At 44.2% G+C, this 19,393-nt stretch overlaps 1 protein-coding gene across 1 annotated transcript in view; it reads right to left on the bottom strand.

The window, feature by feature from the left end:
- Positions 1-14,927, bottom strand: part of sv2ca (synaptic vesicle glycoprotein 2Ca) — a 31,671-nt gene extending 16,744 nt beyond the window's left edge. The window contains exons 1-2 of the mRNA XM_020463320.2: positions 14,575-14,927; positions 5,586-6,385 (exon numbers count right to left, since the gene is read on the bottom strand). Of these exons, the coding sequence (XP_020318909.1) occupies positions 5,586-6,192 (607 nt within the window). The 5' untranslated portion in view covers positions 6,193-6,385; positions 14,575-14,927. The remainder of the gene's footprint in view (positions 1-5,585; positions 6,386-14,574) is intronic.
- Between the last annotated feature and the right edge of the window lie 4,466 nt (positions 14,928-19,393).

Here is a 19,393-nt window from a genome sequence, read left to right as displayed (position 1 = left end):
AAAACTTTACCCCTTTTTCTCCCCAATTTCGTGGTATCCGATTGGTAGTTACAGTCTCGCCTCATAGCTGCAACTCCCGTATGGACTCGGGAGTGGGGAAGGTCGAGAGCCATGCGTCCTCCGAAACACAACCCAACCAAGCCACAATGCTTCTTGACATAATGCCCGCTTAACCCAGAAGCCAGCCACACCAATGTGTCGGAGGAAACACTGTACACCTGACGACCGTGTCAGCATGCATTGTGCCCACAGGAGTCGATAGAGCGCAACGGGACAAGGACATCCCTGCCGGCCAAACCCTCCCCTAACCCGGATGACGCTGGGCCAATTGTGCGCCGCCCCATGGGTCTCCCGATCGCAGCCGACAGAGCCTGGACTCAAACCAGGATCTCTAGTGGCACAGCTAGCAACTGCGATGCAGTGCCTTAGACCACTGAGCCACTCGGGAGGCTGCAGCAGACATATATGTAATATGTTTGGAACATCAAATTGCAATAAAATCACAGTATCTAATCGTAATACCAGAATCGTGAGAATCGCAATACATATCGTATCGGCACCTAAGCATTGTGATAATATCGTATGGTGAGGTCCCTAGAATTTCCCAGCCCTACCCACAAGGGAACCCTTATGGTTCTAGGAAGAACCCTTTCCCCCCCACAAATAACCCTTTTGTCTCAAAAAGAGAGAAAGGAGCCTAGGATGCCAGATATCTTCTAAAACCGTAAAACAGTTGAACCATGATCATACTGTCTAATAGCCCCTAGAGGACGTCCGAATACCTCATTCGTGTATTGATTGTTGTGTTTTACTGCACAGCATCTGAGGGTGTGATCATCTCAGCACTGGCGCCAGGAAATGACGTGACTCATGGGGGAAAGACATCTACAGTATCACTATGTTGAAATACTCCAGCGTCCCATTCACCAACTAGAAGCATTTAGCCAGCTACACATGGTTGTGCAAAACCTATATTTATATGCTAGTATCCTCTATATACTTTTCAGACACACAAGTACCCATAAAAGCTGCATGACTTCAGACAAGATATTTCTCTTTAACTGTGCAGCCTCTAGTCTACAGACTATAGTCCCCTGCTACTCTTGTTATGACCAGGCACTTTTCTAGGCGCTAGTTTGCTCCTGCAGAACCCAAGAAATTATTACGCTGCACAAACTGTTCTGCAGAAGGAAGCAGCAGTGGACAGAGCATCTGGTGGTGAAACAGGGTTGGCCACACTTTCTAAGAAGTATGATACTAGTGCATTTAGGAATGTTCGTTCCACACACATTACACATGGTTACTAAATAAAGTACTGCTAGACTAAATGATACAGGAATAGATATGACCAAATAGACATTCACCCCTCAGTTAAGGCTAGCTTAGAGCTTAGAGGCAGACCGTTTGTCAGAGTGGCTCAGTGCTCCCCGATATCTGTAGCCATTCCCTGTCCTGTCATGGCAGGGGAGTGGAGTGGCGAGGGGGGGGGGGGGGTGAATGCAGCTTCATTCAAACCTGCAGGCCAACAGAGGGTCAAGTCAATTCACATGTTATCCTCTGTCACAGGTTTTCAACCTTACCTTCCGTATAGAAACCACGTGAGCAAAGCCTGGGCGTCCGAGTCTATTCACGTGTAAAAAGTCTAGTTCTATAGGCTATTGCCCAGAAGCCTGGCGGTTGGAGAGATAGATGGCATAATTTATACACAGGTCACATCTAGAATAGCTGGGGAAAGGCAGGGTGAACGTGTGTGTTTCTATTCCGTTGGGTGCTAGAAGGTGTGAGAGAGGAGAGTTGTGATGATGAGGTGATCTGTGGCCAAGCAGGAGGTGGTGAAACAACATGAGTTCTCTCAACAGGGTGAGACGAGACTGAATCTTTGACAGAAAAAAAGACACTACACTGCCCTGGGATATTTATTTTCGACCCGAGGAAAGAGTGCCTCCTACCGAGCCCTCCAACACCACTTTCAGCAACATCTGGTCTCCCATCCAGGGACTGACCAGGACCAACCCTGTTTAGCTTCAGAGACTAGCCAGCGTGCCTCTGGTCCCAAAAGTGAAGAGAATATACAGTATTTGAATTTGGACAGGTTAACTGCATGGCAACGAAACTCTACATCGTCCCATACAAAACACGCTGCATCAGAACTCTCAGACACAACTGTCCCAAAGCACTCACATAGATCACAGATATGTCAAAACACATCTACAAAACAGGGAAATGTTCAACAAACAGTCAGACACGCACCAACACACAAACCCTAAAGGGAGAGGTACTGGAGCTGAACAGTGCGGCAAAACACACACACACACACACCCAGTTAAGGATCATGATTCAGCAGCTCTTGTAAACTTGACAATGAAGGGCAAAAAGAGAGAGATAATAAAATAAATTGTAAAGGGGAGGAGAACAGGGCAGATGGAGAAGGGGAAGGAAAAGGATGTAAATAAATAGAAAAGGGCAGAGAAAATTAGCATAGTGAGAGGAGAACGAGGGAGAGAAGTTCGGAAAAAGGAGGAGTGAAGAATAAGAGAGTGAGAGATAAAGAAAAAGAGAGGAAACGGTGTTCAGAGAAAGGGTGTATGAGAGGAAGTGAAGAGAGAGGGGGGGGCATGGTGGTGGTGATTTTTGTGCTGTCAGATCCTGAGGAGCCCCCTAAGAGTAGTAAGAGCGCTCAGCTGCATCATGGTCTCTTTTCCGATTTCACGCTTTGATGCTCTTCACTCTTAGAGGGGTAAACTGTTTCAGCGCCACACAAAACGCTTGCCCTGTTCTATTCATACTGCATATAGGGGAGTACGGCGTGCCTGTCTGAATATAGGGGAGTACGGCGTGCCTGTCTGAATATAGGGGAGTACGGCGTGCCTGTCTGAATATAGGGGAGTACGGCGTGCCTGTCTGAATATAGGGGAGTACGGCGTGCCTGTCTGAATATAGGGGAGTACGGCGTGCCTGTCTGAATATAGGGGAGTACGGCGTGCCTGTCTGAATATAGGGGAGTACGGCGTGCCTGTCTGAAGCTAATTCTGTCACTGTAAACAACGGTCTGGTGATTTCCTTTTATTTGTATTTTTTACTGTTTTCATACTCTCTCTTTACCTATCCTCTCGTCTCTTTTCTCCTCTCCTCTCTTCAGATCTTCTTTCATTTCCTGTCTGCTTTCTTTCTCACTGTGCTGATCTCTCCCCGCTCTTCTTTTTCTGCTTGTGTCCTCCTCTTCTTTCCCATATCTTTCCTCTTCTTTCCTTTCCTCTCCTCTCCTCCACTCTCCTTTCCCCTCCTCTCCTCTCTTCTGTTCAGCTCCTTTACACTGAGCAGCGTGTAATCACATTTGTACCAGATCATGTCAGGCTTGATGGGATTCGTGCCCCCTCTTTTGCCGTAAGAAAACCACCACCTCTGCAGAAAAAAAGATTGGGTCTCTTTGTCACATTTTTGGTTGGTGGGGGTAGCAAAGATTTCAATGAAATCTTTATGAAATTTTACTTATCTTGGGCCCAGGGGTGCAAGCACAATGGGATGACTCATTCAGCTAAGTAATGCTTCTAAGCTCCCTTGCATCAAGGGTAATGACCAGATAGGCGTGAAGTATTTTGATACTATGAGTGCTCGATAAGAGAACCCCCCCCACACACACACACACACACACACGCTCTCCCACCCCACAGCCCTCTACCACACACACTCTCTCTGCGGTAGCAGCGGGTAATCTCTGCAGTGGCACTGCTATCTCACTGCAGTTTAGCCATGCTCAGCTGCCCCTGGCCTGGACCACGCAGATACTCACAGCCTGCCAGCTGGCTACCATATACAGAGAGAGAGACAGGGGGAGGGAGGGGGAGAGTCAGGGAGAGAGACAGAGAGAGAGTGAGAGAGATGGGAGGGGGAGAGAGAGAGAGAGAGAGATGGGAGGGAGAGAGAGAGAGAGAGAGAGAGAGGGAGAGAAAGAGAGAGAGAGATGGGAGAGAGAGAGAGAGAGAGGAGAGAGAGAGAGAGAGAGAGAGAGAGGGAGAGAGAGAGAGAGAGGGAGAGAAAGAGAGAGATGAGAGAGAGAGATGAGAGAGAGAGAGAGGGAGAGGGAGAGAAAGAGAGAGATGAGAGAGAGATGAGAGAGAGATGGATGGATGGGAGGAAGGAAGGAAGGAAGTGTTAAAAGGAGGAAGGAGGGAGAGATGTAAAGAGAATGAAGGAGACAAAAAAGAGGAGGGAGAACAAAGGAGAAAGATACTAAGAAAGGAAAGGGAAAGAGAGTTACAGAAAGAGAAAGGGAAGAAAACAGAGGAGGTGAAAAGTGATACAGTGAGGTGCTTTCTCATTCCTCCATCGTTCCCATGCAGCAGTTAAGATTCCTGTGGGATCCTGTTAGGTACAAATTTTATTCTGTAATTTAATCCGATTGATTTCATTTCATTTTTCAGATTTTATTATCTTGTTACACTGGGCTCAGTTTGACCAGCTTGCGATGCAAAGCCTCAGTCTCTGGGATGTTATTCATGTTTCCCTGCGATGCGTCTGCATGGAAACAACTAAGTAAACTCAGGTTGAACTAACTAACCAACAAAGCACTGACATTGGTGTTGTTTGTAAACAAAATGCACAGATGTGTAATTAAATATTCCACAGAAAATCATGGTTTCCGGGTGGGACGGGAGGACGCGAGCGGGTTTATTTTCATATTTCTGTAGCTCTAACCCCGCTCTGAAAAAGAAAAATGACAAAACTAAATGAAAAGAGACACATCTGATGATGATCACATTGGACTCCAACAAGGTCAAAGTAACTCCACAATACACACAGACAAACACAACCCCGTTCAGCCTGAGTCACCTCATCTAGGGAGGGAGGGAGGGAGGGAGGGAGGGAGGGAGGGAGGGAGGGAGGGAGGGAGGGAGGGAGGGAGGGAGGGAGGGAGGGAGGGAGGGAGGGAGGGAGGGAGGGAGGGAGGGAGGGAGGGAGGGAGGGAGAGGGAAGAGGGAGGGAGGGAGGGAGTGGGAGGGAGGGAGGGAGGGAAAGAGGGAGGGAAAGAGGGAGGGAAGGAGGGAGGGAGTGGGAGGGAGGGAAAGAGGGAGGGAGGGAAAGAGGGAGGGAAGGAGGGAGTGGGAGGGAGGGAGGGAGGGAGGGAGGGAGGGAGGGAGGGAGGGAGGGAGGGAGGGAGGGAGGGAGGGAGGGAGGGAGGGAGGGAGGGAGGGAGGGAGGGAGGGAGGGAGGGAGCATGAATAAGGGTAAGCAGAGCATGGAGCAGTGAAAGTAGTAGTGCCATGTCTCACTGTGCAGGGGGTGGAGGGCTGACTGATTCTATGTTTTTACAATATGACATTAACACAGGCAGCCCCCAGACACACATGTCATGTCAGACTCGATAGTGATGGATTACAGACCTGCAGCCATCTGGACTAGTGTGACTCCAAGTGAACACATTGGGAAAACTAGTCCCTCAACAAGGACACAGAAACCAACGTACCGTTACACGGTACTCTGTGGACAATCGTAATTTAATCCTGTTGTGATCTTACAGAAGTTTACAGAAACTGCTACGCACTCATGTTTTAAACACACACACACACACACACCTAACTGCTTACCTAGCCATCCAGATCTGGAGTTGGAGCCACCCAGAGCACACATGTCCGTCTCGGCGCTGGGTAGAACGAACCCCACCACGAACACCTCCACCCCATCCGACATGAGGGCCAGGCCCAGCACCAGGAACAGCTGCCACTGGAACCTGCCGTGGCCACACTCCTGGATGATCAGCTCATACTGCTGGGCCAGTTCCTCCTCGTCCGCCTGCCTCTCCTGCTCCAGCTCCTTACGGTCCTTCAGGCTGTCTGTGACGGGCTGCCCCAGAGCCACCTGCCCCTCCCTGGCCCGCCTGTCTCCGGCCGCTGGGATTCCCTGGTACTCCCCTTCGTAGATCTCATCTTCGTCATCATGGCCCTCTGTGGCGTCGCTGGCATCACTGGCCTGGTCGTTGTCATTGTAGCCTCCGTCCTGCCTGGGAGGGTTACGGTAAAAGTCGTCCCCCTCGTCCACCTCGTCCTCGAAACGGCTGTATTTGCGCTGGGAGTACTCGTCTGTGGTGCTGTCCACGACCTTGTTGACCTTTTTCACAGCGTGCCGCTTGGCCTCCTTGACGATGTCCTTGGCCCCCTTCACTAAGGAAGTCCTGCTTTCGTAGCTGTCGTCCATTTTAGCTCTGATGGACGTTCAGGGGTGGGAGTACAGGGGGGTAAGAAGAGGGCGGAGGGAGATGGATGGAATCAGGCAGAGAGGTTTGGGAGCAGATCAGAGTGGTGGGTCTGGAGATGCAACAGGGAAAACCCTGAAGTCTGCAGTCACAACAGGAAGTTACCCTCACTGGCTGTGGTGTTCATTGGTCAAGCTGTGGAATATAGAAAGAGAGAGAGGTGAATAACTCGGGAAGTTTCGACATCTGCATTCATAACCAGACAAACAGGTGTTGCAGGAAAACAGCACTGACACCTAACTCTCTTAAACATTCGCTCTCTGTCCTGCCTGCCTGCCCCTTTCCCCTTTAATCATTTCCTTGAGTGATGTAAAGAAAATGGCTTTGGCCGTATTACACAGTTTATATTCATGAAGTATATTACATTTCCAGGAGAGCTCCCCTGTTCTATATTTCATGAGTCTCCTTCAGTCTCAGGTCTTAAACAGAGACAGGAAATGTGCTGAGTCATGATCAAGGTTCTGGTATATAAGAGCAGGTGTGGTGACCCAAGCGGAACCGTAGTGTCATCCTTAAATCCATGCATGAGGAGGATCCACGGGAAACACTGAAAGCAAATGGCCTCTGTGTCACCAGCATAATGTACAAACTCATACACACTGTGTGTTCGAAAGGAAATTGATTTGGCAATGTCACTGATTTCATACACATGAACTAAGACACACACACACACACAATGGGCAGGGGGAAACCCTCCCAGTCAGAGGAGGCCTGGGTTGGCAAGAGTGCACCCTCAGCAGAGTGGAAACAACCGGATGCATCCGGTCTTCAGGGGAAATGGAAAGAGAGCCTGTGAAGTGACTTCCGCTTTTGGATGTTAACAACGCAACACTCCATCTTAACTCCTCCTCCACATTTACTGGATTGGTTGAATAGTGCAGAAGAGAACCTCCCCTCTCGTCAGGATCAGAAAGAAAGAATTGCCGTTCAGGTGTTTCCTTTACGCCTGCTACATTAGGTTAGCAGGCAGGAGTGTGACCCCAACATAACCCTGGAGTGATTCATTGTGAATGATCAAAGTGTAAACCAAGACCTACAGTATATCACAGATTGACTTAATCGCCCTGGCTGAACTCTTTCATACTACAGCTGCATAAAATATACATTGCTGATTGGAGGGAAGAAAGAAGTTAATTGGGAACTGTCAAGCAATTATCCAATGGAAGAAGGCTTTGATTCTGGTAGAGACTGAGAGCCGTGTCCTTATTCTGTAAAATTCTAAGTGCTGAAATTTTATATTTTTGTGTACTTTTAATTAACAAGTGTGGGTGTGTGTATCTCTGCATCCATTCAGTGTGTCTCTGAGCTGCTCTCCACAGGGCCTAATGAACACTGAAGCTCTGTCAGGAGGCCACAAATCACCTCCCAGGCTCCAGCTCCCATTATACAATTTTACTGGGCAGAATGACACAGCTGATTCAAGGTGACTCTGCTAATCCCTTCTGTCTCATTGGCTGGCTTCTGCAGTTAAGACCAAGTCTCCTTTTATACGTACTGGTCATATTGCCTGTGTTATTCATCATTGTGACTAGTACAGGGTTCTGTGTGTTACTGCTTTGTCGTTCTCGTTATTGGGATCCTTTTTTTGCAGAGAACCTTAGTTTGATGAACACGCTGAGCTGTATTACAGAGGACACTCAGGTTAGGTGAAGTTAAATAACTATCTTCAGAGATTTAATATGCAAACCTGTCTCTCTCAACCCCCCTGCTATACTGTGCTACTCTACTATTGGAGCCCATTCTGCAGTTTATCTTGACAGCGAAGCTTGCACTTTTAATGCTTCTGTTATGTGAACTCAGAGTCAGGCGCTGCCAGTGGCTTGTCAAGACTCCTGACAGACTCTCAAGACATTGACGCTTCCTAGTGTTTCATGCAGGTCATGAGTTGGGTGCTCACACATACACAAGCACCTCTAAATGCAAAGTAAGCAAGCACACAAACACTCACACACACACACAGACGCACACTCTCTCATGCACTCTCTCTCTCTCACACACACACACTGATCACACACACATGGTGGGTTATGTGTGTGTGTGTGTGTGTGTGTGTGTATGTGTGTCCAGCATCTGTCTGTCAGAGAGTCTGTGGAGCAGAGTCCAAGCCCCCTTGTCAGTGGTGATGAGGATCAGTGAAGACATGTGTGCATACCAAGGCCCTCACAGTCCACCTCACCTGACCACCACTGACGAAACCGAGACAGCACAGACAGCCAGACCAACAGGGGCAGTCTCACTGCCATCTATCATACCACTCCTACGTCCCTCTCCTCACATCTGATCTGTCTTTCACTCCCCTACCGTGTTCCCCTTTTCTATCCATTATACCACGCACTACTTTCTTCTGTTCATTTACACCCTTCCATTCAACCTCTCCCTCCACCATCCCCTCGTATCCACCCGTCAAACTAACTAACTCGTTATCACTCCAAACCTCTACCTAGTCTCCTTCAAACATATCTAACTGCCCTAACTATATATAGTAGGTAAGGCATTTCACCAAACTAGGCCCTATGTACCTTCCTACCGAGTGTGAAAAATGTGTCAAAATGATTATTTTTTAAATCCATTAATGTGTGTACTGATTGAAAAAGGATGTTTTTACAAAAAAAATTACCAACCAAAAAAATAAGTCTCTACTTGGTTGTAACGCCCCATCCCCACCCGCATCATTCTCCATCTCCTCCATTCCTACCAAACCCATTTCAGTTCACACTGTGATGTCATCCTGCACCAGGCCTGACAAGGCAATCAACGCCCAGAGATTGCACTAGCGGGGTACCACTGTCACGGGAGAGTGTGGACTGGCATACAGAGGGGTTAACAGGGAAAAAACTACTTTGGGTTGGCTGAGATCAACAATGCTAAGCGCTATAGATCCATTAGGACCATGATTAGTTGAGTATATCACTGAGTCAAGAGTTCCTGCACTCCATTCCATCTGAGTCAAGACTCGAAGAGATATAGCTACTAGCTAGCAACATTGGTTTTACATTCAATGTATCGTGTTGACCATTTGTGTCTTCAGCAGTGTTGCATGCAAATGGGTCTTGGTGCCCCACAGTTAGTTTATATCACAATATGTTGCTTTCTCAATTTGGCCTGAATTCATGACACAGATCACCTGACACAAGGCCATTTGACTTTTACAAGCAGGAGGTTAGAATGAAAAACAAAAGATTGCAGGAGGAGTTTACAGGTTTCCTGATCCACACCTACTGAAGGCAGTGAACAACTCCTTTATTTCCATGAGATCATAAAATCCTATGGTGGATATAATAGCAATATAGGGGAAGCAATCTATTTAAACAGAAATTATTAATATATTCCATCCTAGTCATGTTTGACTTGTGGTTGTCCTCCCCTTTGAAAGAGGGGAGGACATCCAGCATCAAAACGGAGAGTGCATGACCTCATCTGCAAGATGGCGCCTGAGATTGGGATGTCTTCAGTTAGGAGATTTCATCAGACACTGATGCCATTAGAGAGAGAGAGAGAGAGAGAGAGAGAGAGAGAGAGAGAGAGAGAGAGAGAGAGAGAGAGAGAGAGAGAGAGAGAGCAGAATGGTGGAATACATAGAAAAGAGATATATAAAGAGGGATAGGAAAAGGGAGTGGTATGGAGACAGGGGGATGTGAGGAGCGGTATGGGGTTGAGATGGGGAGAGGGAGAAAGAGTTTAGATGAAAGAGGAAAGGGGATGGCAGGAAAGAAAGAGAGAGGGTTGAAGGGAGAGAAGAGGGGGATGAGTGAGAGAGATTATAGGAGAGAAAAGAAAGTGAGAGAGGAATGGAAGAGAGCTAAGGCAAACTAGTCATGTGGGTACACAGATTAGACCTGGAGGAAACCTGCTTCAATAGTGCTCTGTAGTGCAGAGTCAACCTTCACAAGGATATATTGATGATGGCGAATGGTTTGAAGTCAACTTTTGCAAGTTGGCAATACCTTTTTTCTCTGTAAGAACCAGAATTATAAATATTATTGTTGACTTCAATGAATCTCGTGCTGAGGGAAGATAAGACATACAGTTGGAATTCACCCCATGCTTATAATAATAGATAGTTCCCTCACCACTGCAGTAAATGGAAGTAATGATGTTGTGACGTCACGTGATGGTGCTGGTCAAAATGAACGGCACTTATATATGCACTCTACACACACTATGTTGTGACCTACAATAAAGCTGAAGGATCCCATATAGAGCATTCACAGTTCAAGCCAAGGTAGTATACACACATCCGGCAGATTTCACAGATGCAGGAGATAATGGCCAATGGGATATCAGATAACTGCACCCTGTTCATATTTGGGATTTGTATTACAATATCACCTAGTACACGTTTACTATTACTATGTCACATAATAGTTAACAGAGTCACATTTGAGTCAGGGAGGGAGGGAGGATCCAAACAGTGTACTGTATGTGTTGTCCTTTGGTTCCCAGTGGACACACACGGGTTCCTGTTTGATCTGAGCGGTGGACATATGGTCACCCAGCCATGCCAGCCCCTCACTGCAGAGCTAGGAAACACAGAGAGCTCGAACAGAGAAGACGGCGAGCACGCCACTCGCTGCTGGATGCGGCTTTTACACTATAGTCTTTGGCAGTGATTCACCAGCCTGACACTAGTTACGAAATGGACTTCTTTGTACCACCACAAGTTACACCAAGAGAGAAAATTGTGAAAATGGAGACACACATGTATGTGTGAAGAGATTAAAGGATTTATGCAGGACATTTTTGCAGAAACGATGTGGTTCAAATGTTAACTGGAGATACAATGTGAAGTTCAGAGGTCGTGGCTGAATAACATTACTGTATGATGCCAAGTAATTACATTACCAGGTTCAATCATCCCAGATATACAAATGATGTATCTGTAAATTGTTAATTTGCTTAGTGCTTAGACAGGGTTACTTGCATGGCTGACTCACTGGGTCTATTTGGAGGCCTCCACTTTTACTGCATTGTCATTGGACCAGTGTCAATTAACTACCTCTCTCAATGATGTAACTTTGAGTCGAGAGGGGTTGCTAGAGTGTATGGTCCACCTGGGAGAAAAATATTTGGGTTTAGATTTGAGTAACAAAACTATAAGATTTGGGATTGATTGGTGATTGATTGGTTAACTGATTGGAGAACTTCCAGGAGCTTTTTCCTGAATCTGAAAGCCACAGTTTACACATGGCTTAATGTAGCTGTCAACACCATTAAAAGTCAAGTGAGGATAAAGAAAAACTGTCTCTTGTTTCCCACCAACTGACTACAGACAGACAACACCGCCCATGAAAATCTGTCAAGCTGTTTTGAAGACAACGTAAAGGGTAGGAAGCATGAGTTTTTACTCACCAAGTAACAACGTAGTATTGTCAAAGACTTATTAACTTAGTTCGTAGTCATGGTGTGGTTTCCCATAATTCCAAAAATAGTTATGTTTTGGGGTTTTGAAATATTTATGAACTTATTTTTGGATATCTTCGGAACTACCCACAATGAACTATTGTCAATGTCATATGGCGAACCGGTTAGCTACTAGCAATGCATGTAATTACATTCAAAACCAAGTGTTGGCATTAGTGAGCTACTTTGTACATCCACGAAGAAGAAACCATATACACTGCATTCGGAAAGTATTCAGACCCCTTGACTTTTCCCATTTTGTTACATTACAGCCTTATTCTAAAATGGATTATATAAAACAAAATCCTCATCAATATATACATAATACCCCATAATGACAAAGCGAAAAATTGGTTTTTATTTATTTTTGCCAAATTTATAAATCTTTATTTACATAAGTATTCCGACCCTGTGCTATGAGACTCGAAATTGAGCTCAGGTGCATCCTGTTTCCATTGATTATCCTTGAGATGTTTCTACAACTTGATTGGAGTCCACCTGTAGTAAATCAAATGTATTGGACATGATTTGGAAAGGCACACACCTGTCTTTATAAGGTCCCACAGTTGACAGTGTATGTCAGAGCAAAAACCAAGCCATGAGGTTGAAGGAATTGTCCATAGAGCCCCCGAGACATTATTGTGTCGAGGCACAGATCTAGGGAAGGGTACCAAAAAAAAGTCTGCACCATTAAAGGTCTCCAAACTGAGCAAGTGATCAATTTTAGAATAAGTCTGTAACGTAACAAAATGTGGAAAAAGTCAAGGGGTCTGAATACTTTCCAAATGCACTGTACATGCATGTGAAAAACTGCATCATCTCTTGTTCTGTGCACTTAGCAGTGGATGAGCTAGCAAGTGAGTGTTGTATTCGTTTTCTGTCATTCGTAGCTAGTACAGTAATACCTACATACTGCAGTAATACCCACAAGGACAGGGTTACGACTCATTTGTTGCCCAAAAATAAGAAGCTAGCTTTGAAGTGGGACTGGTTTGTCCGGTTGAAGCGAGCAGATTGGAGTAAGGGAACCGTGCGCACATCTACTGTGTGCAGTGCTCATTTCACCCCAGATGACTTAGATGGCTTAGTTTAACCAGTGGAAGGCAGGATTCGGAATGAGACTGAAAGAAACCAGGTGCTGTGCCATGTGTGAATGTGAACCCTGCAACCTCTGTTTCCTCCCAACCTGCCGGTACACCGCAAGTGTCAGCAGTGATGTACATGAACCGGGTAAATTCAATGTGAATTTACCTCATTAAATCGCATTGGATTAGCTGACTCTCCCTCGGCCGGTGAAACGGCCTCTCCCTCTGAAGGCCTCTCTCTGACTCTTCTTTGGTAGTTAACACAGCCATCAATCTGTATTTCTCCGCTCTCTCTACATTATATCTGGTGGTGTATTTGTGTGTGTTTTGTGGGTTCCTACCTGTGCTAGACAAGATGTTCTCTGGCTTACTACTTAGCTATGTTGACCGTGGTGATGGTCAACATTGGTAAGCTTGGGTAGTTATCTGTATAGGCTAGCTAGCAGGCTAAAATAACTATCTTTAGCTGTCTGGGTTGCTGACTAAGATAACTTTAAGTACCGGTAACATTATTTGATAACTGGTTAGATAGAATGATGTATTTCCAAAACATTGGTTTACTTCAATGTAGCTGTAAGCTAGGTGTTGATAGCAACTGGATGACTAATGGAGTGTTAAAGTAACGTTAGCAGGCTGGTAGGGCTAACATTAGCAGGCTAGTTGGTTAGCAACCTTGCAAGATGATTTGTAACAATAAATTCATCAAGTATTTGCTTGTAAGTTGGCTGAAAATGAACTGAAACCAGTAGTCATGAGTGCAAACGATTTGGTTTCATTTGAAGTTATACTTTTGAAGTTATTTCTGTTGGAGTTTACATTATAGGGAATAGGCTTGCTTTCCAGGTCTTCCATATTACATCACTCCCTGACATGACTTTGGCATTCTTCGGGAATTCTGATCACTTTTTTATATATATACAAAGTGAGGTGTACTAATGCAAATACATTTGTTTCATGTGGTTAGGTGTATGCTCCCTACCCTTTAAATGTTGCCAAGCAAGCCTATAGTGCTCCTACAGAGGACTTTGATGCAGATTTCCGGTTCACTGGCCATGCTCCTTGGTAGCCTGCCTATCAATCGTTGCATTTTCTGAGGTGCAGTCCACGGATGACTCAGTACCCAGCACGCTACTGTACCCGCAGCCTCGCGCTCTTTTTGGCGGTAATGCAGAGTGCTATAAACGCTCCGGGTAACCGGCCATGTGATAGCCTACTAATTCACCGCAGCCGAGAGCTCCTGTCAGACTTGCAGAGATGTGAGACTGTAACAACTATCGACTTCAATTGAAATAGAATTTTATGAAGAACAGATATCATAGGCATCATGACTTTACTTGGTGGGTCTGTAAAGGGGTAGGCACAATGTTACATGACTAAAACCGAACTTGTCTCTTTGATGTTAACCTACATTATAGGCTAGTGTCCCAAATGAAGCCTATATATACTCCAAGTAACGTATCTGGATGGTTAGAAGCACATTTATTGCGCGGACTATGCATAGCCCAAAGAAAAATCAAGCATAAACACTGAAAAAGCTGGTCAACTTCAGACGTATGCAATGCATGAGATTAAGCAGTAGCTTTGTATTATGAATAAAGTGGGGATCCCTGCCAACATCCTCCACACAGTTGCACTGCAGTCTAGAACTACGCAATGGAACTTTGCATTTAACAATATCAAAAGTGTTTTTTCTACATTAGCCTACTTTGCACTTAGCCTATAGTGAAAATGATTCTGCATTCCCAGAAAGCCTATATGAAACAATAAAGGAAACACTGTAGGCTAGGTTTTTTGAAAAATACTAATCTCAGTTTCGTCTCAAGAAATTAAAGTGCTTACCGTTGTTTAAGGAGAGAGGAAAAGTGGATTTCGCTGGTTGTTAGCCATTGCACCAGGCGAGTTGCTTGTGTCTTGTGAATGTAAATGGGCTGGTGTCCCACTGTAGAACTGAGGTAGTTGCTGTCTGATGGTGTTTTTTTCGATGCTGTTCTCTCCCTGCAGTACTTCAGGAAAGAAACGAGAGAGGGAGAAGTAGGAGGGACGGGGAGAGCTAGGAGAGAGTGCAATCAATAATTGTATTTAATTGAGTGATGCCGGCAATTCCGTGAAATGGAACAATGTAGTTAGAGGGAGCATGACGTGAAACACTGCGACGGACTGTAGTGCTTGACTTGGGCCAGAGCTGTCCAGAGCGCCGTACCGGTACTTCTATTTTGGGGGGGAATTGCGTACTGGATCTGCATTGAATAGCAATAGGGAGTGAGGATTAATTTCCTGATCCCACTTTGTTCAAATGTATTTGCCGCTAGTCTGTGAATCAGTGTGTGACAGTAGGCTGTTTGAGATTGTGCAGATTAAAAATGCGCCAACCTGAATGCGCATGATGCGCTGTTACAAGATGTCAAATGAGGGGTTGTATGGTCATGAAAAGTAATGGAAATTATTGTATTGATTTTTGTTAATGTAATTCATGAAGACACACCTTTTAATATTATCAATCACTTACAATTATACATATCAGCCATTATCGGACCCTTCAGTGCGTGTATGTGTGTGTTGCGTGTGTGCCAGTGCGAGTGTGTGCCAGTGCGAGTGGGCGGACATTTCAGCAGCAAGTATAAAATAATGACAGACAAACAGACTAACTACATAGCCAATTCAAAACATAACTTGTAGCAGTTATCTCGATATTTACCTATAGCTATAGCTCAACATTAATGTAGTTGTCGCCTTTCCACCGGGACTGTAGATAGCCTAAATAAATGTGCACCGTTGAAAATCTAGGATTCCCATCTATTAAACAGTAGGCATGTAATTACAATAACGTTAAACCATTTCTAAGAATGGCCTAATTGACAAAGAATGGCCTAATTGACAAATAACTTCCTGCGCATTGATCTCCCCTGAAACATTCATATTTTAGCCTTATATATATTAACATGTCTAGTTAGATATCTTGCTTTGAAATAGCCTACCTTATCCATTTGATCCCTGATTCATTGAATGAGTTTATAATTTCATAAAGACATAAATATCTGGTTGCAATTTTGCAATATTTTAAATCAAGGGTGGCAACCATCCTCCAGGATAGCTACTGGGTGTGCAGGCTTTTGTTCAAGCCCTGGTCTAACCACATTGTAGCTTAAACATCAGTTGCTCAACATTACTTTAATAAGCAGACTTGGGTGTTTCAGGGCTGGCTCAAAAGCCAAGCCTGCACACCCAGGAGCTCTCCGGATGAAAAACATGTGCAGTTTTACTTTGTGTGCCCCCCACCCTCTCCGGGCACAATGGCAGGAGAGGGTAGGCCTTCATGGGATCAGACACAGCAGTCCTTCCAGCGTCAACAATGCTTACTTTTTCATGTAGGCTATAATAATAGTAATGAAAATGTGGTGAGAAGTCATGGAAAATGTGTATCAACTATTAATAGTGAATAATCAGAAGTCTCTATAGCATTATTTGTGAATTTCGGTTGACATAGTCTAATTGACCGACAGCTCGTGCACTTCTTTCATCCCAAGTCAAGTACTGCCTGTATGCGATATGATACGAGGTTTTGATTTCCAGAGCAGGACTTTGTAACAGACAGTTCTTAGATGACTCTAAACAAACACATTTTCTACAGATTTAAGAACTCATGCTATTCTACAAAAGCATTTAAAAAATATCATATCTTTCCGATGACAGGCTAAAGATGAATGGCATCCATTTGAAAGGCAAATTAATGGTGCTGTAAACAGATTGTATTTGCTGAAACGTTTGTGTAGTATAGCCTTGTGTTTATGTTGCAGTATCTTGCTCATTTGTGTTTTATGGAGTCAGCTTTGTTCTATCCGGTATGGTTCCAAATTCGAACAGCTTGACCTGTTGCAAACCATTGTCCCAATTTATAATTCCCGCCAGTCTCCAAGAGCGTGAAGTGTAGGCTAAAGAAAACACAATTTACCCTACTGCAATGTTTTCAAGTTCACTTGACAAAAATGAGTAATTATCTTTCTTAAATCTTTGAAAACACATGTCGACCATGGCTGGTATAATGTTGAAAACGAGGTAGGCTAGCTTATTCCGCTAAAAAGCGGCAGTGCATTAGGCTATGTGTAAATTGTTTATAACCACATAAGGCCAACAAGGCGACAACAGATTTTCATTCGCCGCAGTCCATGGCCCAGAAAGTCATTCTACGGGAATGGCTGCTGTCCACGGTCCTGAAATTATTTCAGTGCTGAATTTGCGCAATAACAATACTACTATTACCTCGTGTGTGCACATTTTCAGGCGCATTGCTGGTGTAAATGCACAGATTTGTGCTTATTTAGATTGTGTGGGTGAGGAACACCTTAACTCCAGCATAATACATGTATTTTCCCTCTACTATAGAATGAAGAATAATCTACTTACTTCGACAGTTTACTGCAGATCCAAAATTGTACTGGTACGTCCAACACGGTTTACTACTACCAGCACTGGTAGGCTAGGCTACATAGCTGTTGGTGGATATGACACACTGGATACATGCATCATTGATTACATTTCTATTGCAGGCAGTCTTCAGCTAATTCAGTGAATTAGGCCACAACACACTTTTCTCTCAATAAAATGGCTGAATCATCATGAGATACAGTCCTTAAAATCTTAACTTCCACTAAATACATTATAAGTAACACTGTTTTGTGCTTGCTTAGTTACAAGCATGTATTCATCAAGTTGGTCCAAGTAAAAATAAATATACACTGAGTATACAAAACATTAAGAACACCTGCTACTTCCATGACATAGATTGACCAGGTGAATCCAGGTGAAAGCTATGATCCCTTATTGATGTCACTTGTTAAATCAACTTCAATCAGTGAAGATGAAGTGGAGGACACAGGTTAAAGAAGGATTTGTAAGCCTTGAGACATGGATTGTGTATGTGTGCCATTCAGAGGGTGAATGGGCAAGACAACAGATTTAAGTGCCTTTGAACGGGGTATGGTAGTAGGCTCACCGGATTGTGTCAAGAACTGCAACGCTGCTGGGGTTTTCACACTCAACAGTTTCCTGTGTGAATCAAGAATGGTCTACCACCCAAAGGAGAACCCAAAGGAGAACAGCCAACATGACACAACTGTGGGAAGTATTGGAGTCAACATGGGCCAGCATCCCTGTGGAACGCTTTCGACACCTTGTAGAGTCCATGCCCCGGCAAATTGAGGCTGTTCTGGGTGCAACTCATTATTGTTCCTAATTTTTGGTATACTCAGTGTATATGTATACTTTCCTACATAATTAAGCCTTGCCTTAGGTTACATTCATTTTCTTTTGCGTCTCAGTGAAGCGTTCTGTCTGGTCCATTCTTGGATTAACTCCTTTCTTAACCATAGATCAGGCTTTTTATAATCTAAGACAAAAAGTTAGAAGATCATTCAAATGTATTAAATCAGCAAAATGGAGAATTAAAATTCTATGTTAGCATTTAGTGAGAAGCATGGGATTTGCTTTCACTAAACACCAACACAGAATTCCAATTGAGATATTAATACCAGTTCCTACCTTTCTGCAAACATACACTGTAGGGTGCACCTGCAGAATAATGGCATGCAACCTAATGCAGGGCAGTCCAAGAGCCAAATCTGGCATTAGTCACCAGAAGAATACTGACTGATAATCAACAAAAATTATGCCATGCGTGTCTCATCCTTCCATATCTATAATGATGGCACCCATAATTACTTGGCAGAACATTGAATGAATACTATTCATTTAGTCAGTGTTTCAAAGTTTTATCCTGGTCTATCACCGCTCCCAGGTCATTGCACCTTCTTCTCAGAACAATAACATTGAGGGCAGTGATCAATGTTCACAGTTTTGTAAGGTGTTTCCCTTTCAGCATTGAATATGAATAAAAAAGTTGACTATACAGTATATTTTCAGCTGATGAAAGAGACTGCAGTCTAGAGTCATGAAAAGAGACACTTCAAAAGTAGCTCAGAGTTTATTTTATTTATTTCTATACACACAATACAGTACACACAGATTCTAATTCTTACATATGACAGAATATCACACAATGATTATATAATAATGTTATATAATTACATAACCAGAGATAAGTAGGCTCTTCAGATGAATTGTGAGACAGTGAGTGCTGGGCTTGTTATGTCAAATCCTAGCGCTTCTCAAATCCACAAGCTGTGGAGAGAGATGGTCAGAGAGTAAAGTGAGGGACTGATGCAGGACAGGACACTCAGCCATACAGTACTCACATCCTTAAAGACCGCAAACCGTTGCAGCAGTACCACAGAGGAACAAGATCCACTGCAGAGAGATGATTATCTGCACAAAACATCCCATTTTATATTCCTCTGTGGGGTTTACCTCTTGTTGTATATGAGATTTAAGCCACTGTAAGATATGATTATCAAAGGAGTTGCATTTAAAATGGGTTCCAGCAGTTTGAGATAAATGCAGAGGTCTAGATGGTAGCAATGGAATGGTGATACTGCCAGGAACTGGTGATATTATGTTGATTTATTTTCTTCTTTTGTTATTGTTGTAATGACAAGAAATGTAGAGAGCTGGCACAGGCTATATACTGTACGTGCATTAAATACCATCACAGAAAAGACTCACACACAGAAAGGCATTTATACACACAGATGCATAAATACTGGCA

The sequence above is a fragment of the Oncorhynchus kisutch genome, linkage group LG3 (assembly GCF_002021735.2).
Source record: "Oncorhynchus kisutch isolate 150728-3 linkage group LG3, Okis_V2, whole genome shotgun sequence".
In the NCBI taxonomy this organism is placed as follows: Eukaryota; Metazoa; Chordata; class Actinopteri; order Salmoniformes; family Salmonidae; genus Oncorhynchus; species Oncorhynchus kisutch.
This window is presented reverse-complemented; position numbering and strand designations above follow the sequence as displayed.